The sequence below is a fragment of the Trichosurus vulpecula genome, chromosome 8, assembly GCF_011100635.1.
Source record: "Trichosurus vulpecula isolate mTriVul1 chromosome 8, mTriVul1.pri, whole genome shotgun sequence".
Lineage (NCBI taxonomy): Eukaryota > Metazoa > Chordata > Mammalia > Diprotodontia > Phalangeridae > Trichosurus > Trichosurus vulpecula.
In genome coordinates, this window is record NC_050580.1 from 78,851,170 (window position 1) to 78,878,352 (window position 27,183).

The 27,183-nt window shown below is 42.7% G+C and overlaps 1 protein-coding gene across 1 annotated transcript in view; it reads left to right on the forward strand.

Moving 5' to 3' along the window:
- Positions 1-2,030: 2,030 nt before the first annotated feature.
- The window catches only part of TLL2 (tolloid like 2), a 162,433-nt gene continuing 137,280 nt past the window's right edge, over positions 2,031-27,183 (forward strand). The window contains exon 1 of the mRNA XM_036735783.1: positions 2,031-2,238. Coding sequence (XP_036591678.1) covers positions 2,031-2,238 — 208 coding nt within the window. The remainder of the gene's footprint in view (positions 2,239-27,183) is intronic.

Genomic DNA, 27,183 nt, shown 5'->3' on the forward strand with positions numbered 1-27,183 from the left:
TCTTATTTCCCATACTAGATTGTAAGCTCTATGGCAGGATCATGTTTGGTCTGTCTCAGTATTACTATCTAATGCACAGCATCCTGCTTTATATATAGTAGGTACTTATGTGTTTGCTGAATGAATGAAGAGAGCAAAGAATGTGGAGAGCTCTTTGACTCATAATCATGAAACACAGGAAAGAGAGATGTAAAGCTCAGATTCTTTGACTTCACCTAAAGAAGAATTTGTTTTAATGACATAACATGAAGATGGAAATGTTACAAAGTTACTGGCAGATCTGTAAAGGTCCTTGGTGATCATCTCAGCCCTTCTCATATGACAGGGGAGGAAACTAAGTACCAGAGATGTACCCAAGGGTGCCACAGCTCATACGGAACATTGGTTATTGTTTATTAGAGACATATTTGGATGACTAATCAAATTTTCCAGCATCCATTGAAATAATGATAGATGGTTCTACTGGGTTTGATAATAAAACAACACATTTGATGTATTTTACTTTTCTAAAAACAACAACTAAGAATATCTTTGGTATCCCATTTTTAGAGACTATGTCTAAAATGTGATTTTCTTAAGTCGTAAATTGGGAGTCTGAGAGAAAAGACAAGCTGAATTCCACATAGTCCAGATTTAGATGGCACAGATTTGATTTTTTTTTTGCTATCTTTTCTGCTTTCTATTTATGTTATATGTACATCAGTATTACGAGTTTCACATCTGTGGATCAACAAAATGGTTTAATTGGAGTATTTAGGTTTCAGAAATTTATAGTACTTGTTCATGCAAATGAGGTATCTTTGCTAATACGACACGTTTTCAACAATTTGGTTATAGTAAGTTGTTCATTGTGGTGGTGTATGGGAGGCAGGCAGCATGGTGTAAAGAGCTATGGACTGGAAGGCAGAGGCCACTGGTCCAATTGTACAGTGTGTAACTTTGAGTCCGGCCGAGGCAGTGTGCTCCTCTGTAAATGTAGCAGTGCCTCGTCAAGTTACTGTGAGATCAAGCGAGATAAGGTAGAGAGCTTTGTAATTGCGCTGTTATGGGAAAGTTATCTTAGATTATAGACTTCTAGAAACTAAAGGACAGTGATGTTTTATCACGGCAGAGTGAAATTTTCTATGTGGAAACCCTGAAACATCTTGCTCCCAAATCTATGTGTCCTGTCAGGGTCAAAACAATGAGGCCCTTTGCTCCAGCGAAGAAAATTGAAGGGTAGGATAACGTGCATAACGTTTTTTGTCCACTCACTATCCCCCAAACTGAACACTAGGCCATTTGGATGGGAAGGCTGGGATGAGAATAGATAAGAGTTGTGTGTTCTTCACAAAAGTGACAGTTACGTGGTTCAGCGTTTCTTACACTTAAACTAGCCTAGGTCAAGAGAGAAGGAAATCCACCTGGGGGCTTCGGTGTCTTAACCAGTGAGCAGGTGAAATGGAGAGCAGCCTAAGGAGATTTCAGAGGACAGACACAAGCTTACTGTGGGAGGGAAGTGAGATTCGTTTCTCAGGGCTTTGTGGGAGAGTTGGAAGTGAGTTGTGCAGGATCGAACAAAACTACGGAGAACTAGAACTTCTTTTACATTTTCGTTTTATGGTGTCAGAGGCCCTCAGGTGGGGAGCCAAGGTGCCTTCCGAAAAACCCCAGCCGGCTCCTCTCTCTTGGGCTAATTAGCCCCTCTTCCCACGGATGCCCCGGAGGTGCATGGCGGAGGAGGGGCCTTCCCGCCAGCTTCGGTGTGATTGGCTTTCCCTTCTCCCTAAGGGGCGAAGGCGGTGTGGTCCAGCTGGGGCGGGGGAGAAGGGGCGGAGCTGCCCCTCCTAGTGCAGCTTTAGTGGCAGCTTCGGCGGTGGGTACCCTGAGCGCGGGTAGAGGGCGCAGCGCTTGGCACGAACTGCGCGCTCGGAGCCATGCACGGCCGCCGCGCTTAGCAGTCCGAGCCTGCGGCGAGTCTGGCTCACCTCCGCTCCTGCCTCCTGGCCCGGCAGCTTCGTCCTGTCATCTCCCGCGCTCCGTGCGCACCTATGGCGCTGGCTCCTAGGCCCCGGGCCACTGCGCTCCGGACCTTGTCTGCCCTGCTGCTGCTGCTGCCGCCTCCGCTGCCTCTGGGGTTTTTCCCCGGCAGCGCCGCGGGGCTGGATTACCCCTGGGACACTGCCTTCGATTACTCGGCGCTGGAAGAAGGGGACGGTACCCAGGAGCCGCTAGATTATCACGACCCCTGCAAAGCTGGTAGGTACTGCAGGAAGTGGAGCCGAAGTTTGCTTTCCCATTGCCCCGGGGCAGGGGGTGGCCATTAAGATGGAAATGAGATGTTAACATTCCTGTGTTTCTGTATTTCCTGCGGGTCCTAAGCCCCCAGGAGATCTCCTTTCTCCCGGGAGTGGGTGGGTGGGGGGGAATTCCCAGCGAGGAACTCTTTAAATAACACCTAGGGGCACTCTCTCCCCGGCTGCTTCTGAAGCTCGGATAGGGTGACGGTTGGTTAGGAGGGTTTCCATGGGAGAGGGGCTGCTGGTCTGAGCTACAGGGACCTGGGATAAGATGGAAAACGGGGGAGGGGAACCCAGCTGGTGATGGAGTAGTAGAGAGAATAGAGATCGCCAGGTGTCCAGGACCAGACACCTGTCAGGCTGTTCGAAATTGGAGTAGGGGAATGGAGGTGGCAGTGGGAGTGCAGTATTTTCCCATTTCGGAAGAAGTTGGTAGCTCCAGTTTCATTCTATTTGCACATTTCATCTAAACTTTCCCATGGTCTTTATTTGGCTCTTGGAAAAGACTCCCCCGCACAACCACAACCACAACCAATACAAGAATGCGCGTGAATGAAGTTGGTTGTATGTTTCTAATTAGCCATCAATTCATCCCTGGAAAAGCACCGTAGCCCAAGCGCCCCACAGCAGAGATGGAAACCAGCAGGTGTCCTAATCTCCCTAGTAAGCCAATCTCGAAGGGATCCGGCCAGCCTGCTAGTTCTCAGTTCTGAGGATCTCTGCCCGTGTTCCTTTACCTCTTCACTTTCCAGGCGGTTAGCGGATGCTTCTGTCTCGGAGAAAATACGTCTCAAATTTTAATTGTGGAGAAATATAGTGCAAAAAAGTGTGCGTGTGTGTTCCTGTCCATCCAAAGTAGGCTACTTGGAAAGAGTATGTGGTTTGGATCTATGGCAATTCCCACTTGGAAAGGACTGCACTGGATTAATGAGGGCGCTTGATTTGGAAAGGATGTGATTGGCTTTTGGCCAGAATCCAGTAATGCTAAATTATTTCCTATCCACCACTGGGCAATCTATAATAATGAAATCAATATCCTCACCCGTTTTGATTTGTCTCCTTCACAGACAAATTAAAATAGAAAAAAAGAACATCATTTAAAGAAAGTTATCCTGTCTTTTTCATAAAGGGACAGACTGATTTCTGAAGATTTCTTGGGTAGTTGGTATCCAAGACAGCCTGAGTTCAAATGATGACTCTACCACTCATTCTGTGACCTTGGCTAATTGACTTAATTTCACAGAATCTTAGACTCAACGGGGATCTCAGAGACTTTGTAGTCCAACCCTAGTGAACAATCTGCTTTAGATCAGTCCCTTTACAACATTCTTGACAAATAGTCCTTCATCCAGCCTTTGCATAAAGACCTCTAGTGAAGGGCTCCTCCACCCTGGCTAGACAACATGTGGATTATTGTGTTCAGTTCTGGGCCCTACATTTTAGAAAGGATACTGATAAACTAGGGCATCAGCATGCAGGAGGGACTTTAGATCATGCCATATGAGGATCAGTTGGAAGAATGGGACATGCTTTCCCTAGAAAAGAGAAGCAGTATCTTTTATGAGCCTCAGCCTTTTTTTTTTCTCCTTTAAAATGGGGGTAATAATATTCATACTACCTACTAGTTTATAGGGTTGAGGTGAGGGAAGCACTTTGTAAACGTAAAACAGTATGTAAATGCAAGTTATTCTATGCTTTTTCATAGGTAGGGGTGTGTGTGTGTGTGTGTGTGTGTGCACGTGTGCAAATGCCTTGGTACTGATGTGCCTCTAAAGGATGCCCCTGGTTTGCTCCTAGTGGGTTTGCATCTGCTTTAGGAGAGTTCTAAGGTAGCTATGGGGTCCAAAATCAAACCAGAACTTTAAGAGCTGGACCACCTATTTTCCAGTTCTGGATAAATCCCATTGCATTTACCCTGATAATGCACTTGCTCTTCCTTAAATTTTAGCTTTAAGGAAAGAGAGTGGGATCATAGGTTTCATATTCAGTGCCATAGCTTAAAGTAAGGGCATATCAGTAAGTGGTGACTGCTGGGTTAACCACAAACCTCAAGAGAACTAACCTTATGTTCCGGGAGGAAGACAACTGTCTGCACTGTTAGAAGACTGACCATGCTCAAGCAAGAAGGAAGCTGCTTATAAATAGCCATTGTGAAGGTCAGGAGAAGTCTAGGAAGCAGTGTGGTCAATGGCTAGGATAGGGTGAATCCTGGAGAAAGGGAAAGAATGGAAATGTATCCCTTTCTTTGCCCCTGTGGCCTGGTACTGCCACCTTACTTTCCTGCCTTGGGTCTCATTTCTGTTTGGCTGGAAATATTGAGATGCAGCAATGCATAGTGGAGTCAGGATTGCTTGGACTTGGAGTCAGGGGATGTGGGTTTCAGTCCTGCCTTAGACATTTACTAATGTGATCATGGGTAAACCACTTTACCTTGGTTTTTTTTTTTTTTCCCACACTTCCATGATTTATCACACAGGCTTGTTGTGAGGAATTCTTCGCAAACCTTCAAGTGCTATAGAAATGTAAGTTGTCATTCTGGGATTCCATGATTACACAAAATACTGTGTTTTTCTCCTTTGCTTTTTCTGAGGGCACCTAGAACTAACAATGTGGGGAGTTGGGGCAGAAGATGAAAGCTATAGTTATCCCCTGCCTGTTACATCCTTAGTAGCCTCCTTTCATCTTACTTCTCCTTAACCCCCTGGCCCCTTGAAAACTGCTGGGGTGGGGGGGGGGGTGTCCAGGCTTAAGCAAGAATGATGCCCAAAGTTTCTCTTCATTATTCCTTATATTCTTAGGATTCTGCGTTCCTCCTCTTTTTTTTGTCATCTGTGCTCCTAGTAAGCTCAGCGTGGTTGGGACCTTTTCCTGCCCCCTTCTCCCAGTCAAAATGAATTGGTGCTGTGCTCCCCTCTGTTTACCCCAATTTTCTGCTAGTTGCTGTTATGAATGAATCCATCTTAATAAGTGCCAATGCTGCCCGTCATAAGTAGCATGCTTGCATTTTGACAGATATCTTCTGGGGTTAATGGCTTATCCCTTGAATGATCTTCCTCCTCTCTCCTCCACCTTTTAGGATCCTTAGCCTCTTCCCAAGATCATCCCAAGTGCCGTTGCCTACTTGAGGCCTCCTTTCCTTAATTCCCCAGATGTTAGTGCCTCCCCTCCCCATCCTCATTACCTTGCCTTTATTTTGTATATACTCATGTACTTATATATACTTATACTTAGTATTTTGTATCTACTATATATATTACTATTCATGTATAATAGTATATATCTACCATAGTAGATATTATATATATCTTATATATCTACACATATTTATATATACTACTATACATGTGTAACAGTATATATATCTACTTTAGTATATATCTTTTATATATACATATATATACACACATATAGTTGGTATTTTGTATCTACTTACGTGCACACGTTGTCTTCTTCCCTAAAAGAATTTCAACTTCTTGAAAGTAGGTATTATTTTGTTTTTGTCTTTGTTTTCCCAGTGCCTGGCACATAGTAGGTGCTTACCAAATGCTTATTCAATAGCTCATTGATCTGAGAGGTGTGCAATATGTTGAGTTACCAGACCCTGTAATGTACCTGGGACCAAGCCACAGGGAAGGAGGAAGAAGAGCTCTGAAGAGAATGGAATTAAAAGTTTTGGGCAAAGAGGACCTGGGTTTAAATCTCAGGTGTGCTGCTTACCACGTGCATAGGCTTCTGGCTATAGGAATGACAGTAGTTATAGATGAGCAAAAACAATGGAAAAATCACAAGATCATAAATCTAGACCGCAAACGGCCCTAGAGATCTTCTAGTCCAATGCTCTCATTTTAATAGATAGGGAAACTGAGGTTCAGAGAGTCTTGTCCAAGGTTACGCAGTAAGTAGTAGATCCGGTATTGGAACTCGTCATTCCACCCAGAAGCAGACATGACCCAGGGTAGAAGGGCTTTTGATCCTAAGTGGCCTTAAACCCCAAAGTCAGTTTTATATCCAGGGAAGGTCCTTTAACTCCATTAAGGGATTAGTTTTATTCAAGTCTAGAGTCAAAAGCAGGGTTAGGCAAAATAAACAATGGTTGCTAAAGATAGGAATTAGTGAATACCCAATTGTACCAAAGTTCTTATTTCTTTAAATTTTGTGGTCACTTTGTATAACTTTAATAAACACAGTGATTGGCAATATTAATGTTTAGGCTTAGATGATTTATAGGGAGTTATATTCTTTATTTTTAAGAATGCTTGAATTAAAAAAAGGTGAACTCACAACAGAGAAATAAAAATAATTACCAGAACCTACTATACAATTACATGCCAACAAAGTGAGGAATTTAAAAGATTACGTAAAAATACAAAATAACCAAATTAACAGAACCCCCCAAAAGTGATCTTAAAAAAAATCTAATGAGGAAAATGAAAGTTAGAATTGGAGATGGATTTATAGGCGAATTAAATTTACGTTTCAAAGAACAATAAATACCTAAAGTGTAAAAATTATTCTCAAAAATTGAGAAAGAAAACACTTCACCAAACTCCTTTTATGAGCTATATAAGTCTAACGCCTAAACCATGGAAGGATAAAACAAATAAAGAGAACTATGGTAAAAAATTATCATCAGTGAATATTGATTCAAAAGTTTTAAGCATAATCCTAAGCAAGAATAGTTGAATGTAAAATTCATGGTTCTGATTTATGTCTTTAAAAAAGAGAGAAAGTATGCCTTGTCACTTGAATCCTGCCTCTGTAACCAAAGAAGGATCTGTCCAGTAGGAATAACAATGGCACCTACCTCACAGAGTTGTTATGAGGATCTAATGAGATAACATACGTAAAGTACTTTGCAAACTGGAATGCATTCTAGGACATTTTAGAGCATCAGTAGCTGGGCTTGAACAAAAGAGATGTGTTGGAGGTTTAAAGGGAGGGCATGTTGGGATGTGTATGTAATAGCCCTTGAGCAGAAACTGAATTTACTGCATTTAATTCATGCCCTAAGGAAGGTTTCAGGGTATTAGGGTTGTTGTTTGGCTTTCCAGAACTGATCTGAAACTAGGTGTGGGATTTAAATTCCCGCAGTTGAGGGAATGAAGGATATTGAGCCTGAAGAAGAGAGGACTTCACAGGGACCTAATAACAGTCATTAAGTATTTGAAAAGCTGGCATTTGGAAGGAAGGATTAGAGTTGTTCTGCTGGGCAAAAAAAAAAAACGTCAAAATTAAACATGAAAGATGCTCTGTCGTTCAGTCGTTTTCAGTCACGTTTGACTCTCCGTGACTCCATTTGAGGTTTTCTTGGCAAAGATACTGGATGATTTGCGATCTCCTTCTCCAGCTCATTCTACAGATTTGCCTACTAAGGCAAATAGGGTTAAGTGACTTGCCTAGGGTCACACAACTAGTAAGTGTCTGAGGCCAGATTTGAACTCAGGAATATGAGCCTTCCTGATTCCAAGCCCGGGCTCTATCCACTGTGCCACCTAGCTACCTGAGAAGATGCTCTAGGATTACTATATTTTAATGTTTTACAATAATAGTTATCCTGATAACATAGAATATTGGAAAGAGCCCCAAGCTCAGAGTCGGAAGACCTATTTTGGGGAGTAGTGTGGCACAGTGGAAAGAGAGCTGGATTTGGAGCCAAAGAACTAGGGTTTAAATCCTGAAATTCACTTCTTAGTAAAACAAATCACTTAACCTCCCTGCGTCTCAGGTTCTTCATCTGCAGATTGAGAAGGCTGAACAAAGACAAAGCCTCTCAATCTGAATCTGTGTACCTAGTCCTACCATTTACTGTGTGACTTGGAACAGTTCACTTAACCTGCTTTTTCATCCATAATATGTGGATATACTTGCCCCTGCTTCCCCCATTTCATAAAGATGATATGAGTATCAATATAAGTTATACAAATTGAAAACATTAGTTGTGATCAATATCGCTATTTTTTTGTCAGATAAGAAGAGGTTATTTGTGAGACTGAAATTACCTGTTCACTTCATCTCATTCTCTGAGGGATGGGATTATCTCTAATTATTCACTGGCAGTTAGTGAGCTCTATAAGAGTACAGGCAGCGTCAAAGACAATGCACATGAGAATAGAGTTCTGGTTTTAGGAGCTTCCATCTCTGCTTAATGCTGCAGGAGGAGGAAGTTAAGAGCCAGGAACTTCCCCTCACTCCTGAGGGGCATGGAAGGCCACCATTTATTAACTGACTGTATGTCAGGCATCATCTGGACTTTAGGGATATGAAGACAGAAATTAAACAGGCTATACTCTCAAGGATTGTAAACAACAACACACTATAATAAATGCCCATGGTCACACAGATAGAAAATGTGAGAGCTGGGATTTGAATGGTTGTCTTCAGATTCTAAGTATAGTATTCTTACTATTCCATCATGATAAGCCTCAGGATTAAATTTCAGCAATTCCTAGCTTCCAGCATCTCAGCTACACTCCTTTACTGGATAGGGTGGTGATTTAAAAGAAAAACTTTCATAACTTTGGCTATGCCGAGCTGCTTAAATTGTTGCTGCGTGACAAAAACACTGATGTGTACAACAGCTTCTTTCTGTTTGGGTCTGGATGAAGTCGTAAAGTCTTCCCAGATCGTCATGTGTCTCTAGGTCTCCAAATGTGTCAACACTGTGGTAAGACATTGAAAAAAAAGTCCATACAATGGGAGTGGGAGTGAGGAGGGAATACGCCATTTGTGCTCTGCTTTGGTCAAACTGCATTTCTTGTCCTGTATTTTGTTCTGGGAATCACATTTTAGAAAGGCTAATGAAAAGTTGGAGATCATCCAGGAGAGGAAAAAGTTGCATGACAACCAGTATGATGAAGAGCCTTGAGATTGTGCCATCTGAACATCAGTTGAAAGAACTGACGATGCTTAACTTGGAGAAGACAAAACTTGGCAGGAAGGGTTGGGTATGACTGAAGTCTTCAGGTAGGTGAGGAGGGATTGGATTGGATCTGCTTGGCTCCGGAGGCCAGAACTAGGAGCAGTGGGTGGAATTTGCAAAGAGGTGTCAGAAACACATCAAAATTTCTATCCAAAAATGGAGTGGGCTACCTTAGTTAGGAAATAGTGGATTCCTTGTCATTGGAAAGAGTCCTTCAAGCAAAGACTGGATGGCCATTGAAGAGAGGATTCTCGCTTACATACTGGTTGGATTTGATGCCTCTGAGGTCGCTTCCAACTCTGATATTTGATGATTCTGTTACTTATACAGATTCTGGATCCATGAGAGAGTGGGGGCCACCAGTCACCATCACATGACTTCTACGAAATGCCTACCTGTGTTTGGTGCTCTCCTGGGTACTGAACAGCCAGCTCAGACAGATGGTCCCTCTGAGTCACAGGCAACTTCCAGGTTGTGGCTGGCTTCACACTGAGCACACTTCATCCCCCGAGTTCTGGCTCTAAGTGGCAAAGTAAACAAATCTAGAAGTAGGAGGGAAAAAACCCACAACATTTTTCATTAGAAACTGCTGAGCTGGATAGATGCTAGTAGACTGAGGGAAGGGAAAAGGGAAAAGTTGTTCTGAAGATTGACTGTGTGGTGGGGAGTCAGAAGACCTGACCTTTTCTAACACCCCTCCTCCATTTGGTTAGTACCTTTCCTCCCACCAAAATTACCTGTGTGTCTTGTAAATATCTTGTGTGTCCTCATCTGTGGACATATTGTGTCCCCTCAAAAATATGAGCTCCCTGAGGGCAAGGTAGTCCTTTCCTTCCTTCCTTCCTCCCTCCCCCCTCTCTTCCTCCTTCCCTCCCTCCTCCCTCTTTCCTTCCTTCCCTCCTCCCTCCCTCTCCCCTTCTCACCCTCCCCCCTCCCTCCCTCCTTCCTTCCCTCCCCTTCCTTCCTTCCTCTCTCTCTCTCTCTCTCTCTCTCTCTCTCTCTCTTTTTCTCTCTCTCTCTCTCTCTCTCTCTCTCTCTCTCTTTCTCTCTTTCTTTCTTTTTCTTTCTTTCTTTCTTTCTTTTTCTTTCTCTCTTTCTTTTTCTTTCTTTCTTTCTTTCTTTCTTTCTTTCTTTCTTTCTTTCTTTCTTTCTTTCTTTCTTTCTTTTTTTCTTTCTTGTCTTTCCTTTCTTTTTTCTTTCTTTCCCCATAGTAGTTACTTAATAAATGCTTCATTTAAGGAATGAAATGGTCATAGCCTGCCTCTGCCACTAACAAGCTATATGACCTTGGCCCTTTTGTATGCCTCAGTTTCATCATCTGCCACATGGGGTGTTGGGGTAGGCTAAATAATCTCTATGGCTGCTTCCAGGTCGGATGTTCTGTGATACAAACAAGTGTTTAAACTTTAAGATGTGAAAAAAAGAAAAAGTAATGCAACATCTCAGCCTAATTCAATGGCTACCTTTCTCCATCAGAGAAAGGCCATTTCCTCAGGGCTGGGGGCAGCTGGAAACCCCAGGGACAGGATGCCTCCCATCCTAAGCAGATCTTACACTTAATCTCAGTCAAAAGAGGGAGAAGGAGTGAATCCCATTTTGCCTCCATTTCCTCTCATATGTAATCTTCCCCTGCCCGACCCCATCCCCCGGCCTGCTAACATGCATGAATGCTAAGTCCTGAAATTGAGGTTCGTGGTTTCAAAGTTCATGGTCCTGAGAATAAACAAAAAACCGATTGTGGCTGCGTAGAGCTATGGACCCCATTAACAGAGACTCATGAATATTTATAGGGGGGGGCCACAAAAGAACATAGAGACGATATTGTATTTCCTAGAACTTTCTTTCCAGGGCACCCTTTCTCTGCATCCTTTAATGTAAGCTTTGCTTATTTAGTTGCACACTTTAAGCCGATTAACTTTTTACAGGGAGAAAAAACCCTCTTGTTTGTTTGTACATATGCTCCGTGGACAAAGATTCACAGAAAACAGCTTTAAACATCCTAAGTCCCTAAGTGAATGAAGCACGTCCTGGGTGTATCAGGAACTTCTTTGGTGCTTTTTCTTATCTTTCTTTTTCTCCCTGCCCCAGCCCCAGCCCCAGACTGGATCTTAGGTGGAATTTCAATATTTGTAATGTTCTGTAAATTGATGCTCACATAATCAATGTATGTCATGCACAACGTATGTCATAGGACCATACCATTGAATCGACTGGAAGGGGTCTTTGGGATCGTCTAGTCCAGCCTTGCCATTTTACAGATAAGGAAACTGAGGCCTGGGCAGGTTAAGTGATTTGCTTATGAACATTCATACGGTAAGAACGATGCTGGGAATTGAATCTTGGCTCTCTGACATCAAGTTCGGTACCCTTTGGTGGAATGGAAAGATGTGTGGGAAGTCAGGGAGATCTGGGTTTGAATCCAAGCTTGGACGCTTATTAACTCTGTGTCTCTGGGGAAGTGAAATTATCTGAAAAATGGGAAGAATAACTTTGTTGCTGTTCAATCACATCTGATTCTTTGTGACCCCATTTGGGGTTTCCTTGGCAAAGATACCAGAATGGCTCGCCGTTTCCTTCTCCGGCTCATTTTATAAATGAGAAAACTGAGGCAAACAGGGTTAAGTGACTTTCCCAGGGTCACCCAGCTAGCGAGTATCCAAGGCCAAATTTATACTCAGATCCTCCTGACTCCAGGGCCTGCACTCTATCCACCGTACCACCTAGTTGCCCTGTTTAGTGCTATGTGCCAGACACTGTGCTAGTGTTAGGGATATAAAAAGAAGCAAAAAATAGTTCCTACCCTCAAGGAGTTCACAATCTAACAAAGGAGTCAATGTGAAAACATATATACAAACAATCTACATACAGGATAAATAGGAAATAATTAGTAGAGAGAAGGCACTAGAATTAAGAGCAGTCGGGAAAGGTTTCCTTTATTAGACGGGATTTCAGTGGGGACATAAAGGAAGTCAGGGAAAAGGAGATGGAGATATTGTGCTGAACGTGAGCTTGGAAGGAGATCTCTGAAGAGAACCACCTACATCAAGGGGCTGGAGATGGAGAAGGAGAGAGGAAGCCTTCTGTTCTGAAGAGATGGAACCTCAATATGGATAAGAGGGCGAAGGATTTGAAACTTTGATGAAATGAGAGGAAGGAATTTAGAGCCTTGAAAAGAGAAGGCCGGAGAGGAGACAGCAATATTCCACTTCATTTGAACTTGGAGAGAGATGTGCAAGCCATCTACATAGCCTCGAAGGAGTAGGATTAGCATAGTACTAAAGAGCCACCAAGACTTACACCCCTTTGCTGGTAACCTATGCCATATGAAATGTATAGGTTCTGAGGGAAGGAGGGACTCTCTAGGGAGAATTTCTTGAAATTCTCCTGGTGATTGAGGGATTTAGGTATGAATCCATTCCGCATTTTTTCCAGGTTCAATCGCACCTGTTTTATATCTGTTATCTTCTTAGTCTGGGAGCTTACGGGGGAGCTAAGGACTCTTTTGTGGGGAAAAAACAAAATGGACCAGCTATTGATGTTCACAAAGTTTGCCTGGATAGGGACAGGAGCCAGAAAGATTTTTGTAGGAAACGTGAGCCAGATACAAACATTCTCAAGCTCTCCCTGGGTTGAGAGTATGAACCAGATTGTGTATCAGGGGTCCCCCTTTCCCTAAATGCATTTGGAGGCAGAGTCTAGTTGACACAGGGGGTTATAGGCATGACGTGCGTGCATGAAGAAATATCACCTGAAGTAAGGTTATCACCTGGATGGTATTCAGGTGCCCTGGCTAGAAATTAAGTTCACTATCTTCATGTCTAAAGTGAGCTCGTGGGTGACTTAGGGTAGGGCAGTGGCATTGATTTCAGCAGTCAGTCAATAATTTATTAAGCTTCTACTATGTGCTAGGCACTGTGCTAAGTACTGGGGATACAAAGAAAGGCAAAAGACAGTTCCTGCCCTCAAGGAGTTCACAGTCTAATGGGAAAAGACAACATATAAAAAGAGCTGGAGGTAGGGAGGCAGAGGGTCCCCAGTGCAACGGGCACAATAAAGTTCAGAGGGACAGAGCTCAGTGGGCAATGGTGAGATGGCTGCCCTGGGTACCCTCCTTAAATGGAAGATTTGGGAGGAGCTCTCCTTCCAGCTGAGCACACATTCCCAGAGTTGCCTGAGAATACAGGCCAACGGTTCATCAGTAGCCACCACTAGGTCATCGGATTCCATTTTGGAACTTTCAATGCCAGAAATGATAGGAAGTAAGGGGTGGTTCTGGATCAGTAGTGGAAAATCCTTGTTAGAAGAAGACAGAACGCAATTGTATTCTGTTCTATTCATAAACCATAATTCGTTCAGCCATTCCCCATTTTATGTGTACCCCCTTAGTATCCAGTTCTTTGCCACTGCCCAAAGAATAGCTATAAATATTTTCCTACATATGAATTCTTTTATTTTATCTTGACCTCTTTGGGGTATAGACTTACACAGTTTATTAACTTTTGGGGTGTGGTTCCAAATGTCTTTCCAGAATAGCTGGACTAGTTCACAGCCCCCCCAACAGGACATTAATGAGTCTGTTTTCCCACAGCCCCTCCAGCATGTGTCATTTTCCTTTTTTGCCAGCTTTGCCAATCTGAGAGGCATGATGTAGGACTAGTCCAGAGGACTAATGATGAACCATGCTGCCCTTCACCTTACAGAAGAGTAATGGACTCAGGGTATAGATTGGGAGTCTGCTTTTTGAGTATGGCCAATGCAGGAATTTGTTTTGTTTAACTATGCATATTTGTTTCAAGACTTTTCTCTTCTTTTCTTTTTTTTCCATTGGCCAGGAAAGGTAGGAGGGAGATATGTTTTTTTTAATTTAATAAGTTAAATTCAAAAAAGAACATAAAGAAGTCATAGGCTGAACAGGCCTTTTTCCCCCTCTAACAGTCTCCGGGTATTCACATCTCAAACAATTAGTCTGGGAGTGAAGAAGCCAAGAGATTTCACAGTATCACAGAATTTGAGAGTTAGGAGGGACTTTAGTAGTCCTCTACTCCAAACCATAAAAGAAATCTCTATTGTAATATAGCAGACAAGTGGTTGTCTAGCATCTGCTTGACAAGCTCCAAGGAAGGGGAATCAACAGCCTCTTGAGTCAGTCTATTCCACTTTTGGATGGCTCTAATTGTTAGCAAGTTTTTCTTGACATCAAACCTAATTGGCCTCTTTGTGAGTTCTACCCATTGCTCCAGACTCTGCTGTCTGGGGCCACACTGAAGGAGTTGAATCCATGCTCCACACAAAAGCTCTTCAAATATTTGAAGACAGCTATTATATCCTCCCTGCCCTCCCCCTCACGCCAGTCTTCTTGTCTCTAGGCTACACATGCAGAACTCCTTCAGCCAGTCGTCATATGACAATGGACTTGAGGCTTTTCACCATTCTGGTTACCTTCCTTTGGAAACTCTAGAGTATGAATTTTCTTCTTAAACTACAGTGCCCAAAATTGAACACAATACTCTGGATGAGGTCTGAACAGGGAAGATTATGATGGAATGAATGATCGCCTCCCTATTCCTGAAAGATAACTATGCCTCTGTTAATGCAGCCCAAATCATCTTAGCTTTTTTTGGCTGACACATCGCGCTATTGACTTTTTCTGAGCTTTGAATCCACTAAAACCCCCTAGATACTTTTCAGAACAACTGCTGTCCCCTAATGTCTCCCTGATATTATATTTGTGAAATTGATTTTTTGTACCCAAGTACAAGATTTTCCATTGTTTTCTGCTGAACTTCATCTTATTAGATTTGTTCCAATTTTCTATCTAACCTATCAATATAGTTTCGGATCTCTGCTCTGTCATTCAGTGTGTTAACCCTCCTTTCCAGTTTTGAGTCATCTTCAAATTTGATGAGACCGTTAAACATCATTTATTAGCATTTATTTATTAGCTTCTTTACATAGCTTGAGGTTGCCCTTCTTCTGTGCCCTGTCTTCTTTATTCCATGTGTTGCTGGGAGATTTAAATGATTCGGCACCTTGCATCTTAACATCACTAAATGACTCATCAGTCCTTGCAAGTTGCATCACTCCTTGCATCACTCCTTGTCATTTCTGTGGCCACCACCCTATTTCTGACCCTTATTACCTCCTGACTGGATCGTTGCAATACCGTCCTTATTCATCTTCCTGCTTTCAGTCTCTCTTTGTTGCAGTCTTGCATTGCCATCTTGTCATTCTCATGCTCAAGAGCCTCCAGTGACTCCCCAATGGTTACTGAAAAAAAGATGGCCTTTCTTCCCATCAAGGCAAACCCTTCTCTATGCACAAGTGATCCCATTCCAATCCATCTCCTTTAGCAGATCGTTCCCTGTGACGTCCCCAAATCTCTCACTTTACTTTATTCTTTCTCTGTCCACTGGCTGTTTCCCTACTGCCTACAAACATGCCCATGTCTCCCCCAGCCTCAAAAACCCCTCACTTGATCCATCCATCCCTTTAGTCATCATCCCATATTTCTCCTCTCTTTTTTGGCTAAACTACTCGAGAAGGCTGTCTGTCTGTAGTAGGTGCCTCCACTTCCTTTCCTCTCATTCTCTTCTGAACTCTCTAAAGTCTAGTTTCTGACCTTATCGTTCATTTGAAACTGCTTTCTCCAAAGTTACCAATGATCTCTTAATGGCCAAACCTAATGGCCTTCTCTCAGTCTTCGCTGGTCTTGACCTCTTTGCAGCTTTTGCCGCCGTTGATCACCTTCTTCTCCTTGACATTCTCTTTTCTCCAGCTTTTTGTGACATTGTTCTCTTGGTTCTCCTTCTATCTATCTGACTGCTCGCTTCATCTCAGTCTTTTTTGCTGGACCTTCATCCAGGTCATGCCTGCTAACTGTAGATGTCACAAAGGAGTCTGTCCTGGGCACTTTTCTCTTTTCTCTCACTCTGGTGATCTCATCAGCCCCCATGAATTCAATTATCATCTCTGTGCTGAGATTCTCACATGTACTTATCCAGCCCTAACCTCTCTTCTGACCTCATCTCACATATCCAATGGCCTATTAGACATCCACAACTGGATATTCCATAGACATCTTTAACTCAATGTGCTGAAAACTGGACTTATTATCTTTCTCCCCTCCCCCCCCAAGCTCTTAATAACTTCCCTTTTACTATTGAAGGTACCACCATGCTAGCAGTCACCCAGGCTCACAACCATCTTTGAATCTTCCCTTCCTCACACCCCCTCCAATCCCATAATATCCAATCAGTATTTTTACTGATGCAAGTCCTCATTACCTCATGCCTGGATTATTGCAATAGGCTGCTAGTGGATCTCCCTGCCACAAGTCTGTCCTCATTCTAGTCTATCCTCCACTAGGCTGCGAAGGTAATTTTTCTCAAACCCTCCCCCCACCCCCCAGTAAACTTCCATGGCTCTCTCTCACCTCTAGGATCAAATATAAAATCCTTTGGCATTCATAGCCCTTCGTGACTTCCCCCCTTTTCTCCACACATACCTTTCCAGTCTTCTTATACCTCACACACCATATATATTCTGAAACCCAGTGACATTGACTTTCTTGCTCTTCCTTGAACAAAATACTCTATTTCCAGACTCTGGACATTTTCACATCCTATTTCCCAGGCTTGGAATTCTATGCCTCCTCATCTCCACCTCCTGGCTTCCCTGGCTGTCTTCAAGTCCCTGCTGAAATCCCATCCTCCACAGGAAGCCTTTCCCAATCCACCTTAATTCTAATTTCTTCTCTTTTTTATTTCTAATTTATACTGTACACAGCTTGTTTATATATAGGTATTCACATGTTGTCTTTCCCATTAGAATGTGAGCTTCTTGAGAGCAGGGCTTGTCTTTTATCTTTCTTTGTGTTTCTAGCTCTTAGCACAGTGCCTAACATGCAGTAGGTACTTACTGTTTCCTGACTGACTAAAAATGATGAGGATTCTTGGTGTGTTGGTGCGTGGGTGCGTGCATGCTTGTGTGTGTGTGTGTGTGTGTGTGTGTCTTTGCGGATGGATAGAATTTTTCCTTGTTAAGTCCTTCAAGTTTTCTTAGATCATTGTGTTTCTGAGAAAGCTGTCATTCATCTGACAATATTGCTAAGTCATCTTACAATATTGCTGTTACTTTGTACACAGTACATACACTTCACTTTGCATCAGCTCACGTAAGTCTTTATAGGTTTTTCTGAGGGCATCCTGCTCATCGTTTCTCACAGCACAATAATCTTCCATCATAATCTCACATAATTGTTTAGCCATTCCCCAATGAATGGTACTTTTTCATGGGTACAAAGGGGGTGAGGAAATGCTATTTAGTCAGTCTATTCCCAATGCTGACCACCAGGTGGCTCCATCACCCCAGAACACCCAGCTTTCTGGTTGGGGGGTTGGGGGTGGGGGGAGGTATGGAGCATCCTGAATGGGAGGGGAAGGTGAAGTTCAAATGAGCTTTGGCTTAAATGGAATATTTACAAATGAGTGCTTGTTACTCCCAGGATACCACCCTACTTCCTGTTTTATCTCCCGTGGTCAGCTCTCAGTAAATACTTGTTGAATGACTAAAAAGTTGAGAGCATTGTGTAAATGTCAGGTGTAACAAGCATGTTACAGGAATTACGATTCCCATGGGTGTATCTACTTGACTAAATACTTTGGTGACAAAGGAAGGGGCTTCCGGGAATACACCTTCCTCTTTCTTAGTGAGTTAGGGGGCTATGGGTGCAGAATGTGGCATACTCTGTAGGACATGGCCACTGGGTTGGTTCTGCTTACATGATTTTCTTTGTTACAAGAGAAGAATCTTAAGGTGATTGAGTATATCTAGAAATTAACACAATGTAAAAACCAAAGTCATCAATAAAACAAATTAAAAAATTAGATGTCACAGTTGCCCATTTACTGGCATTTATATGGTTGTAAAAAAGGAAATGGCCTTGAGTTCATGTCATGTCAAGGATTGGCTGAAGGAGCCAAGGGATGTTTAGCTTAGAGAAGACTCAGGGGGGTTATGATAGAGATGTCGATGTATTCGAAGGACTGTTATGTGGAAAACAGGCTAGACTTTGCTCTGTTTTGGTTCCAGGGGGAAGAACCAGGAGCAATGATTGCAAAAAACAAACAAAAAAAGTGAATTTAGGCTTGATATCAAGAGAAAAAACATCTTAATGATTAGAGGTACCCAATAGTGGAAGGGACTGCTGTAGGAGATAGTAGGTTTCCCATCCCTGGAGGCTTTCAAACTAATGGATGACCACTTATCAGGTAGGTCATAGTGGGAATTCTTTTGAGGTAGCCAGGTGGTACAGTGAATGGAGTGCTAAACTTTGGAAGACCTGAGTTCAAATCCTTCCCATGGCACTTAATAGCTGTGTGCCCCTGGGCAAATCTCTTTACCTCTGACTGACTCAATTTCCTCATATGGGGAATAGCAATTGGACACACTTCAAAGGGTTGTTATGAGGATCAAGTGAGATAATATTTATAAAGCACTTTGCAAACCTTAAAGCTCCATATAAATACTAGTTATTGGGGGGTGTGGGTTGGACTAATTGGCCATTGAGATCCCCTTCAACTCTGAAATCTTGTGATTCTGTGAAAAAAACGCAGAAATAATGCCCAGTAATCTAGCAGGTCACAGCAAGGTGGTGCAGTGAGTAGAGTACCCAGCTTGGAAACAGGAAGACCTGAGTTCAAATCCAGCCTCGGACACTCATTAGCTGTGTGATCCTGGGCAAGGTACTATTTGCCTTAGTTCCTCATCTGTAAAACGGGGACACACACTGGAGCAGGAGATGGTAAACCACTCTGGTATCCTTGCCAAGCAAACCCCATCAACTTTGTGCATGTGGTCTTTCGGAGTACGACGTGACTGAACAGCTGGGTGACAACAGCAGCAGAAATGTATTTAAACATCCAAATGGGGTCGCGGGTCATGTTCATGCCTGGCATGGTCCCCTGCAGCCACCCCGGCCATCTCTCAACAGGACTGGCGCAGGCGAGAATAATTCATTGTTTGAATTGCTTTTCTGTACCCCCAGGCAGTCAGACTCAGGACTATTTTGGGGGAAGACTTTCTACCTCTCCCATTCTTCTGGTGATGCTGTCTGCCTGTGAATCACACCTCCTCCACTGCAGGGGTTCTTAACCTCCTTTGTGCCATGGATCCCTTTGGGAGTCTAGTGAAGCCTATGGTGGACTTCTCAGAATCGTGTTTTTAAATGCATAAAATACATAAGATTACAAAGGAACCCCATCATATTGTAATAAAGGTTTATTTTTTCCTATATTCAAGTTCATACACTCCGTAAAATCTATCCATAGACCCCTTAGTGGTGGTGGTGGTGGTGGTGGTGGTGGTGGAATGGTTCATGGACCTCAGGTTAAGAACCCCAAAGGGTTAAAATTGCAGGAGACCCAAAGGCCGATGGAAAGATGCAATGTGGGTACCATCAGTACACTGTAGTGTATATTACCAATCATGACTTCATACCAGAATAGAAAATACTATAGCTAATCTAGGAAATAAAATCAGAAATTGTTCTTTCTCACATGCTCCATGTTCTAAACAAATCAGACTACTTGTATTCTCTATATGCAATGTTCTATCTCCTGTCCCTATGCACAGCCTTTGCATAGGCTGTCTTTCTTGTCTAGGATGTTCCTTCTCTTCATCTTGGCCTCTCTGGATTCCTTCAATTACCATCCCCCTTTAAGGGGCAACTAGGTGGCTCACTGAACAGAGTGCCAGGCCTGCAGTGAGGAAGACTCACCTTCCTGAATTCAAATCTAGCCTCAGACAATTACTAGCTGTGTGACCCCAGGCAAGTCACTTAATCTTGCTTGCCTCAGTTTCCTCATCTATAAAATGAGCTGGAGAAGGAAATGGCAAACTACTCCAGTATCTTTAGTCAGACGTGACTGAAAGTGACCAAACAACAATAAACCACCTCCTTTAAGATACCTTTTCTGATTTCCTTGATTACTAGTCTCCTCTTACCTCCTGCCATTACTGTATATTTCTGGTGTGTATCTTGTATTTACTTATCTTGTATTTGTTGTCCTCTTCCCCATTCTACTTCCCAACCCCAGTAGAATGTAAACTTCTTGAAGGTAGCCAGTGTTTTACTTTTTTGTCTTTGTATCCCCTAGTGCCTTGCTCATAACAGCCTACTAATAAATGGTGGTTGGATTGGATTGGACTGTGTGGTCAGGAAAGTCATTTCACCAGTCTGGGTCTTAGTTTCTTCTTCTGTAAAATGAATGAGGTGATTGGATTAGATGGTCTCTATAGTCCCTTTCATATCTAAATCTATGGGTTTATGAATCTTTCACTAGACAATCATAATAGCCTTCTAACAGAGATGTCTCATTGACATGTCTCTCCTACTTCTGATCTGTCTTTTATACAGCCGAAAGAATAACTTTTCCAATGCATAGGTAGGTATTGCCTATAGGATAAAGTACATGCTACTTTGCCTGGCATTTAAGCCTCTTCATGGTGTGATGTCAACCTCTCTTTCCAGTCTTCATTCTAATCCACTACTTTAAGTTCTAGCCAAACTGGACTACCCATTCTCCAGTCTTGTCCAGTCCTCTTCCACCTTTTCTCATTTCTACAGGCTATTTCCCATACCTGAAACATGCTTCCTTCACATCTCCATCTTTTGAAAACCTTTTTCTTCTATTAAGGCCCAACTCAGGTGCCACCTCCTCCATGAATCACATCATTTAAAGGTTGGAAGGGACCCCAGGGGCCTTCTAGCCCAAATCACTCCATAAAGGAATCCCTGTTATAACAATTAGGACAAGGTTGCGTAGCACTTACATGAAGTGTTCCAAGGAGGGGGAACCAAGCACCTCTCCAGGCAGTCCATTCCTCAATTATATGGTTTAACTTATTAAGAGGTTTTACCTGACATTAAGCCTAAATTGGCGCCTTTGCAACTTCTGTTCATTGCTCCTAAGATCTGCCCTTTGGGGCCAAACAGAAAAAGCAAAATCCCTCCTTTATGTGACATCTCTTCAAATACTTGAAGGCCATTATCATGTACCCCTTGAGTCTTTTCTTCTCCAGGTTAAACACACAGAGCTCCTTCAACTAATCTCATGTGCCAATGGATTCAAGGCCTTTTCTTTAGCCTGATTGTACTCTTCTGGAAACTCTAGTTTATCAATTCCTTCTTAAACTGTGATGCCCCAAATTGAATACAATCATCCAGACAAGGTCTGAGCAGGGGAGATTATGATGGAATGATCACCTCCCTATGCGTCTCAATGCATCCCAAGATCACATTAGCCTTTTGGGCTACCACATCACACTGTTGTCCCATAATGAGCTGGCAGTCCACTAAAACCCCGACATGTTTTTCAGAACAACTGTTTTCTCTCCATGTTTCCCTGAGCTTATACTTACGAAGTTGATTTTTTTTCGTACCCAACCTTTCTGTTGAATTTCATCTCATTAGGTTCTACCTAATGTTCAGTGCTCTAATGCTCCACCTAACCTGTTAAGGTCTTTTTGGATCCTGACCCTGTTGTTAACCAACCTTCCTGGCTTTGCGTTATCTGCAAATTTGTTGAATATGCCATCTCTTGCCCTAAAGTCATTGCTAAAAATGTGAAGCAGCCCAGAATCAAGCATGGATCCCCAGGGTTTCCTGCTGAAGACCTTCTGCCACCTATCTAATTATCTTATTGCCTAATCTATAACTCTCCATCTGCTCCACGAGAATAGTATGATCTACTTTATCAAAATCTTTGCTGAAATCTAGATATGTTGTATCCGAAGTATTCCCCTCATCTAGTGATTTAGTAATCCTATCAAAAGGGAAATGAAGTTAGGCTGGCATGATCCATTCTTGGGGAAGCCATGCTAGATTTTTGTTATCATAGCTTCCTTGCCAATTATCTCTTTAATTAATATCTTTTAGGTTTTTCCCAGGAATTGCAGTTAAGCTCGTTGGTTTATAGTTTGTAAGCTCTGTTCTCGTCTCTGTCTGTCTCTTAAAGTAGGTGCTTTTGCCCATCCCTAATCTTGTCCTACCTCTCTGGTTTTCCTTGATCATTCAGATGTTATTGACTGCAGCTTTTCAATTGTCTCTGCCACTTGTTTCAGTATTTGAGGTTGTAGATAATCTGGACCAGGTGGTTAGAATTCATCAAAGGTCACTTAGGTCCTCTCTGTCATCCTACTTATCTCGAGGGTGTTCTAACATTTTCAATGCAAGGTCCTACTCCTTGGCAGAGGAAATAGAAGCAAACTAAGTGCAGCAGCTCTGTGGTCTTTCTGTAGTCAGTCATTATTATTCTATCTACCCCAAGCAAAGGTTCTAGCCCTTCTTTGATCCTTATTTTTCTTATAGCTTTAAAAAGGGCAGCACAATGGATAGAGAGCTTCCTTTAAGTCTTAGCTAAAATCTCATCTTCCATAGGAAGCCTTCCCCAAGCCCTCTTAATTCCAGTGCCTTCCCTCTGTTAATTATTTCTTTTTTATCTTGTATGTAGCTTGTTTGTATATATTTGTTTGCATGTTGACTTCCTCATTAGACTGTAAGCTCCTTGAGGGCGGGGACCGTCTTTTGCCTCTTTTTGTATCCCCAGCACTTAGCACAGTAGCTGGTACATAGTAGGTGCTTAATAAACATTTGATTGATTGAGTTCCAGTCCTGCCTCTGACACACACTGGCTGTGTGACCCTGGGCAAGTCACCTAACCTTTTAATGCTCTATGTCACTCTTGAAGACCTTAAGTTGCAGAAAATGTTCTAACCTGCATTAGTTGAGGGGGATTCTCATACAAGAGAATTATATCTTACAAACAAAATCACAGGTACAGTGTTCATCCCTATCCCCTATAACTAAAACAAAATTTTAAAAAACCTTTTTCATGGTAGTTAGTTTCTCTCACAAACTTTAGCATATCCTGGACTTTAGCATTCCTGGTAAAATTTTCATAGGAATGTGCCACTCTGTTGCCTGGTTTTGTTTCCATCTTCTGTATATTTCTTTTTTAAAATTTTAAGTTGATTGATGAGTTCCCTGTGCATCCACATAGATCTCTTCAGAAATATCCCATATAATCCCCCAGCTATAAGTAACCCAAGCACAAAGCCATAGCCAAGGTGAAGCAACTGGGGCTTTCCTCCAGGTTGCTGAATTTAGAGGGGTGATTTAGAATATAAAGGGTGCTGACGACAATTCCATGGCATAGAAACAACAAAGTTCAGCATCTTGTGAGCAAGACAAATTAATTAAAATGGGAGCTGCTGGATGGTGGATTGAAGTGAGCTCCTTCAGTCTCCCCTCCCACACACTTCCCTAGTGATAGATAGACTTTCTTCAGTAGCCTTACACTAGTGTCCTGGGGTTTCTGTCTCCCTCCATGGGAAAAAGATGCTACTGAACACATGCTTTGTGCCCTTTCTCTAGTGTGATTTATGGTCCTTGCAGCACAAAAATTGACATTTGTGGCTCTGCCCAAGACAAAACTTGCCCAACCTGTGTTACTGTTGAGAACCCCCTCTACAGCATTCCTGGCAGAGTGGATACAGAGGAGACAACCTTCCTAGTCAAGTTGAAACTGAGTAGATTCTTCCTGTGATTAGATAAAATGAAATGATGCTATACAGGAAGTATATTGGGATTGATTGAAGAGATTCAGTCCTTTAGGCTGTGTGGGGCTTTGTACAAAGTAGCAAACCAGTTCATAGTCAGCATTTCATTGGCAGGTCAGAAAAGATCAGCTCCAGCCAAATCTCTAAGAAATAATAGCTTGAGGGTGGGGGGAGACGTGGAAGAGAAGACTTTCTATCTCCTCCCCCCCCCCCCCCCGCCCCATTACCAGCACTTATTTTAGTACCCTTTGACTGATTAGTTCATTAGATGTATTCTCACATGATAAAGTTAGCTGCTTATTAGATACTTCAATTGCAGTGGGTTGCTTGATTGGTTCAGTTGACCCCCTACTCTTGCCAAATTTTGACTCTTGTGTTTACTTACAGCCTATATTATTTAACCTTTATAGACTTCAGTTTTCTCATCTATAAAATAAGAGGGTTGGACTAGATGGACCTCTAAGGTAACTTTAAGCTCTAAATAGATGATCCTGTGTTCCTTTACCTATGTTCCTTGGCAAAGATACTTGAATGGCTTGCCGTTTCCTTCTCCAGCTCATTTTACAGATGAGGAAACTGAGGCAAACAGGGTTAAATGACTTGTTCAGGAGGTCACCCAGGTAGCGTCAGATTTGAACTCATGAAGGAATTGCTACTTCTTTTGGCTTTGTCCTGTTACTACTTGACTTGCCAGGGAACCGGGGGTCTTCTTCTTCAGAGAATTTCTTCTTCAAGAGAGGAAATCTATGGACCAGTGGTGTCAAACTCAAATAGAAATGGAGGCCCCCCACTAAACCATGTACAAGGATCCCCACAGGCACATATTGACTTAGAAAAATGCATATCAACATTATCTGTGTTTTGTTATATTTTTATTTATTTTGTTAAATATTTCCCAGTTACATTGAATCTGGTTTGGACTGCACCTGGGAGTCTTGTAGGCTGGTTGTGGTCCCTGTGGGCCACAAGTTTGACACTTTTTCCCCAGGCCATTATTGTTCCTTTCCTCCCTCTATGACACCCCTTTTCTAGGTCTTAGAAGTATAGCTTTAGACAGTAGTCTAATAGTCATTAGAGGTCGTCTAGTCCAATTCCACTATATGGATGCGGAAGCTGACTGAGGTCCAGAGAAATGAGTGCTTTTGTCCAAGGTCCCAGAGCCAGGATGGAAGCAAGATCTCGTCTCCATGTCCATCACTCCATTGTACTCTCCTGTTCTTTTTTCACTCTTACCTCAGGTAACCAGAGGCCCATCGGTTTCTGTTCTAATTTCCTTGGTCCCTATCACTATGGATGCTCACTTTATCTGGGTCTCTGATGTGACCCGCATTATAGCCTAGTGGATAGAGTTCTGGACTTGGAGTCAGGAGACCTGGGATCCGATCTCATTTCAGATACTGGCTTTGTGACCATGGGCAAGACCATTAAGTCACCAGAGCCTCAGTTTTCTTATCTGTAGAATGGAAAGGAAGGTAAAACTTACACTACCTACCTCATAGGCTCACAGTGATGGAAATGCAGGGTGTCTCAAGTCTTAGAGATGTTAGTTTTATTCATTTGAATGACTTCAGACTACTCTAAGATTTTTGGGACACCAAACATTTTGCAAACCCTGAAGAGCCGTAGATATGAGCTATGGCTCTCTGCAGAGCCTGGTGAACTGACAGGAGCTTAAAAGGGTTAGATCCCCAGACCTGAGACATAAGGCCAAGCGGGTCTTAGTGAATCAGGGAGACTGAGCCCCCTGAGTTTAGAATTCCTAAGAGAATCTTATCTTTCACCCTTCCAGTTTCTTTATGTCTGTAGCTAATGTCCACCCCATTTAGTAACCACAAACCCGCAGGAATGTTTTCCTGTTACCATAGTGACTTGTTTGAGCTTCTGTGTGGTTAGTCAGGGTGAGCTGACAAGATCTGGCAGGCCTCAGGCCTGCCATTTAATATGTCCTGTGTGCCCACAAAGATAACATGCTTTCTCCTTTAATTAGGACGGTCTAGTTACTTGTGGGCTCGTTTTGTCTCCAGTATCTGCAGGAGGCCCTTCCTGCCCCAAGAGATCCTTTTCCCAATCGCCCTTCAATGACTACCTTTCTCTATCCCCGTAGAGCTGAATTTACACAGAATCCCAGGTCCTCACAGTTGGGAGGCCCCCTCAGAGGCTGTCTGGTCCAGCTCCCACCAGTATAAGGAGCCCTTCTATAGCCTAGCTGACCAGGGGTCATCTGGCCTTGACTCCCCCCACCCCAGAGATGGGAACCCTCCCAAGGCTGGCCACTCCACTCTGGATGTCATTAGGAGAAGTTCCCTTATCTCAAGCCTAACTTTCCTTCTTTCTCATTTCCCTCTCTTCCGCCTATTTTTGCTTTGTGGGGCCAAGGAGAACAAGTCTGATCTGTCTTCTTTGTGACGGCCCCTGCCTATGTTGACTAACAGCGATAACAGTGATCATAGCCATAACTGGTTAGACATTTACGTTGTGCTTGACAAACATTGATTCATTTGGTCCTTATAACCGTGCTGTGAGGTGGGCAATGTATTATTTTGTTCCTTTTATACGGACTTCTTGGGACCCTGTTACAGGTTTCATGTATTTGACTTTCCATGAGAATTCTGTGGCATAACTGACCTAGCATGATTAAGTCAAAGCTCTGCCCTTGGCACTCTCAGTTCAATTCATAGGATGATAGATTTAGAACTGGAAAGATCTTTAGAGGCCAATCAAGTCCAGTACCCTTATTTTACATAGGAGGAAACTCAGGCACACAGAAATCAAGTGACTTGCTCAGATTCATACAGCTAATTCATCTCTGAGCCAGTCTTTCTGACTCCAAGTCCAGCATTCTACCCACTGTTGTTATTGTTCCATCATTTAATCGGGTCTGACTTTTTGTGACCGCATTTGGAGGTTTTCTTGGCCAAGATACTGGAGTAGTTTGCCATTTCCTTCTCCAGCTCATTTTACAGATGAGAAAACTGAGGCAAACAGCATTAAGTGACTTGCTCAGGAGGTCACCCAGCTAGTGTCAGATTTGAACTCATGAAGATGAGTCTTCCAGATTTCAAGCCCACTGTACCACCTAGCTGCCCATCTACCTACCACACCATGCTAGTTCTTTAATTTAATTCAATTCAGCAGTTATTTATTAAATACCTACTATACTGGGAGTACTTCACTTAGGAGATAGGGATATAAAGCTAAAAAGAAATACTCTCCTAATCTCAAGGCATGGGAGGAAACACCTTGTATACATCTAACCCTTAGAGCTGGTAAATAGACTATCTTGTTCAAGAAATAGTAAGGAGGTCGGCATCAAGGATCACAAAGTATGTAAGAGGAGTGATGTACAAGAAGATTAAAAAGGTAGGA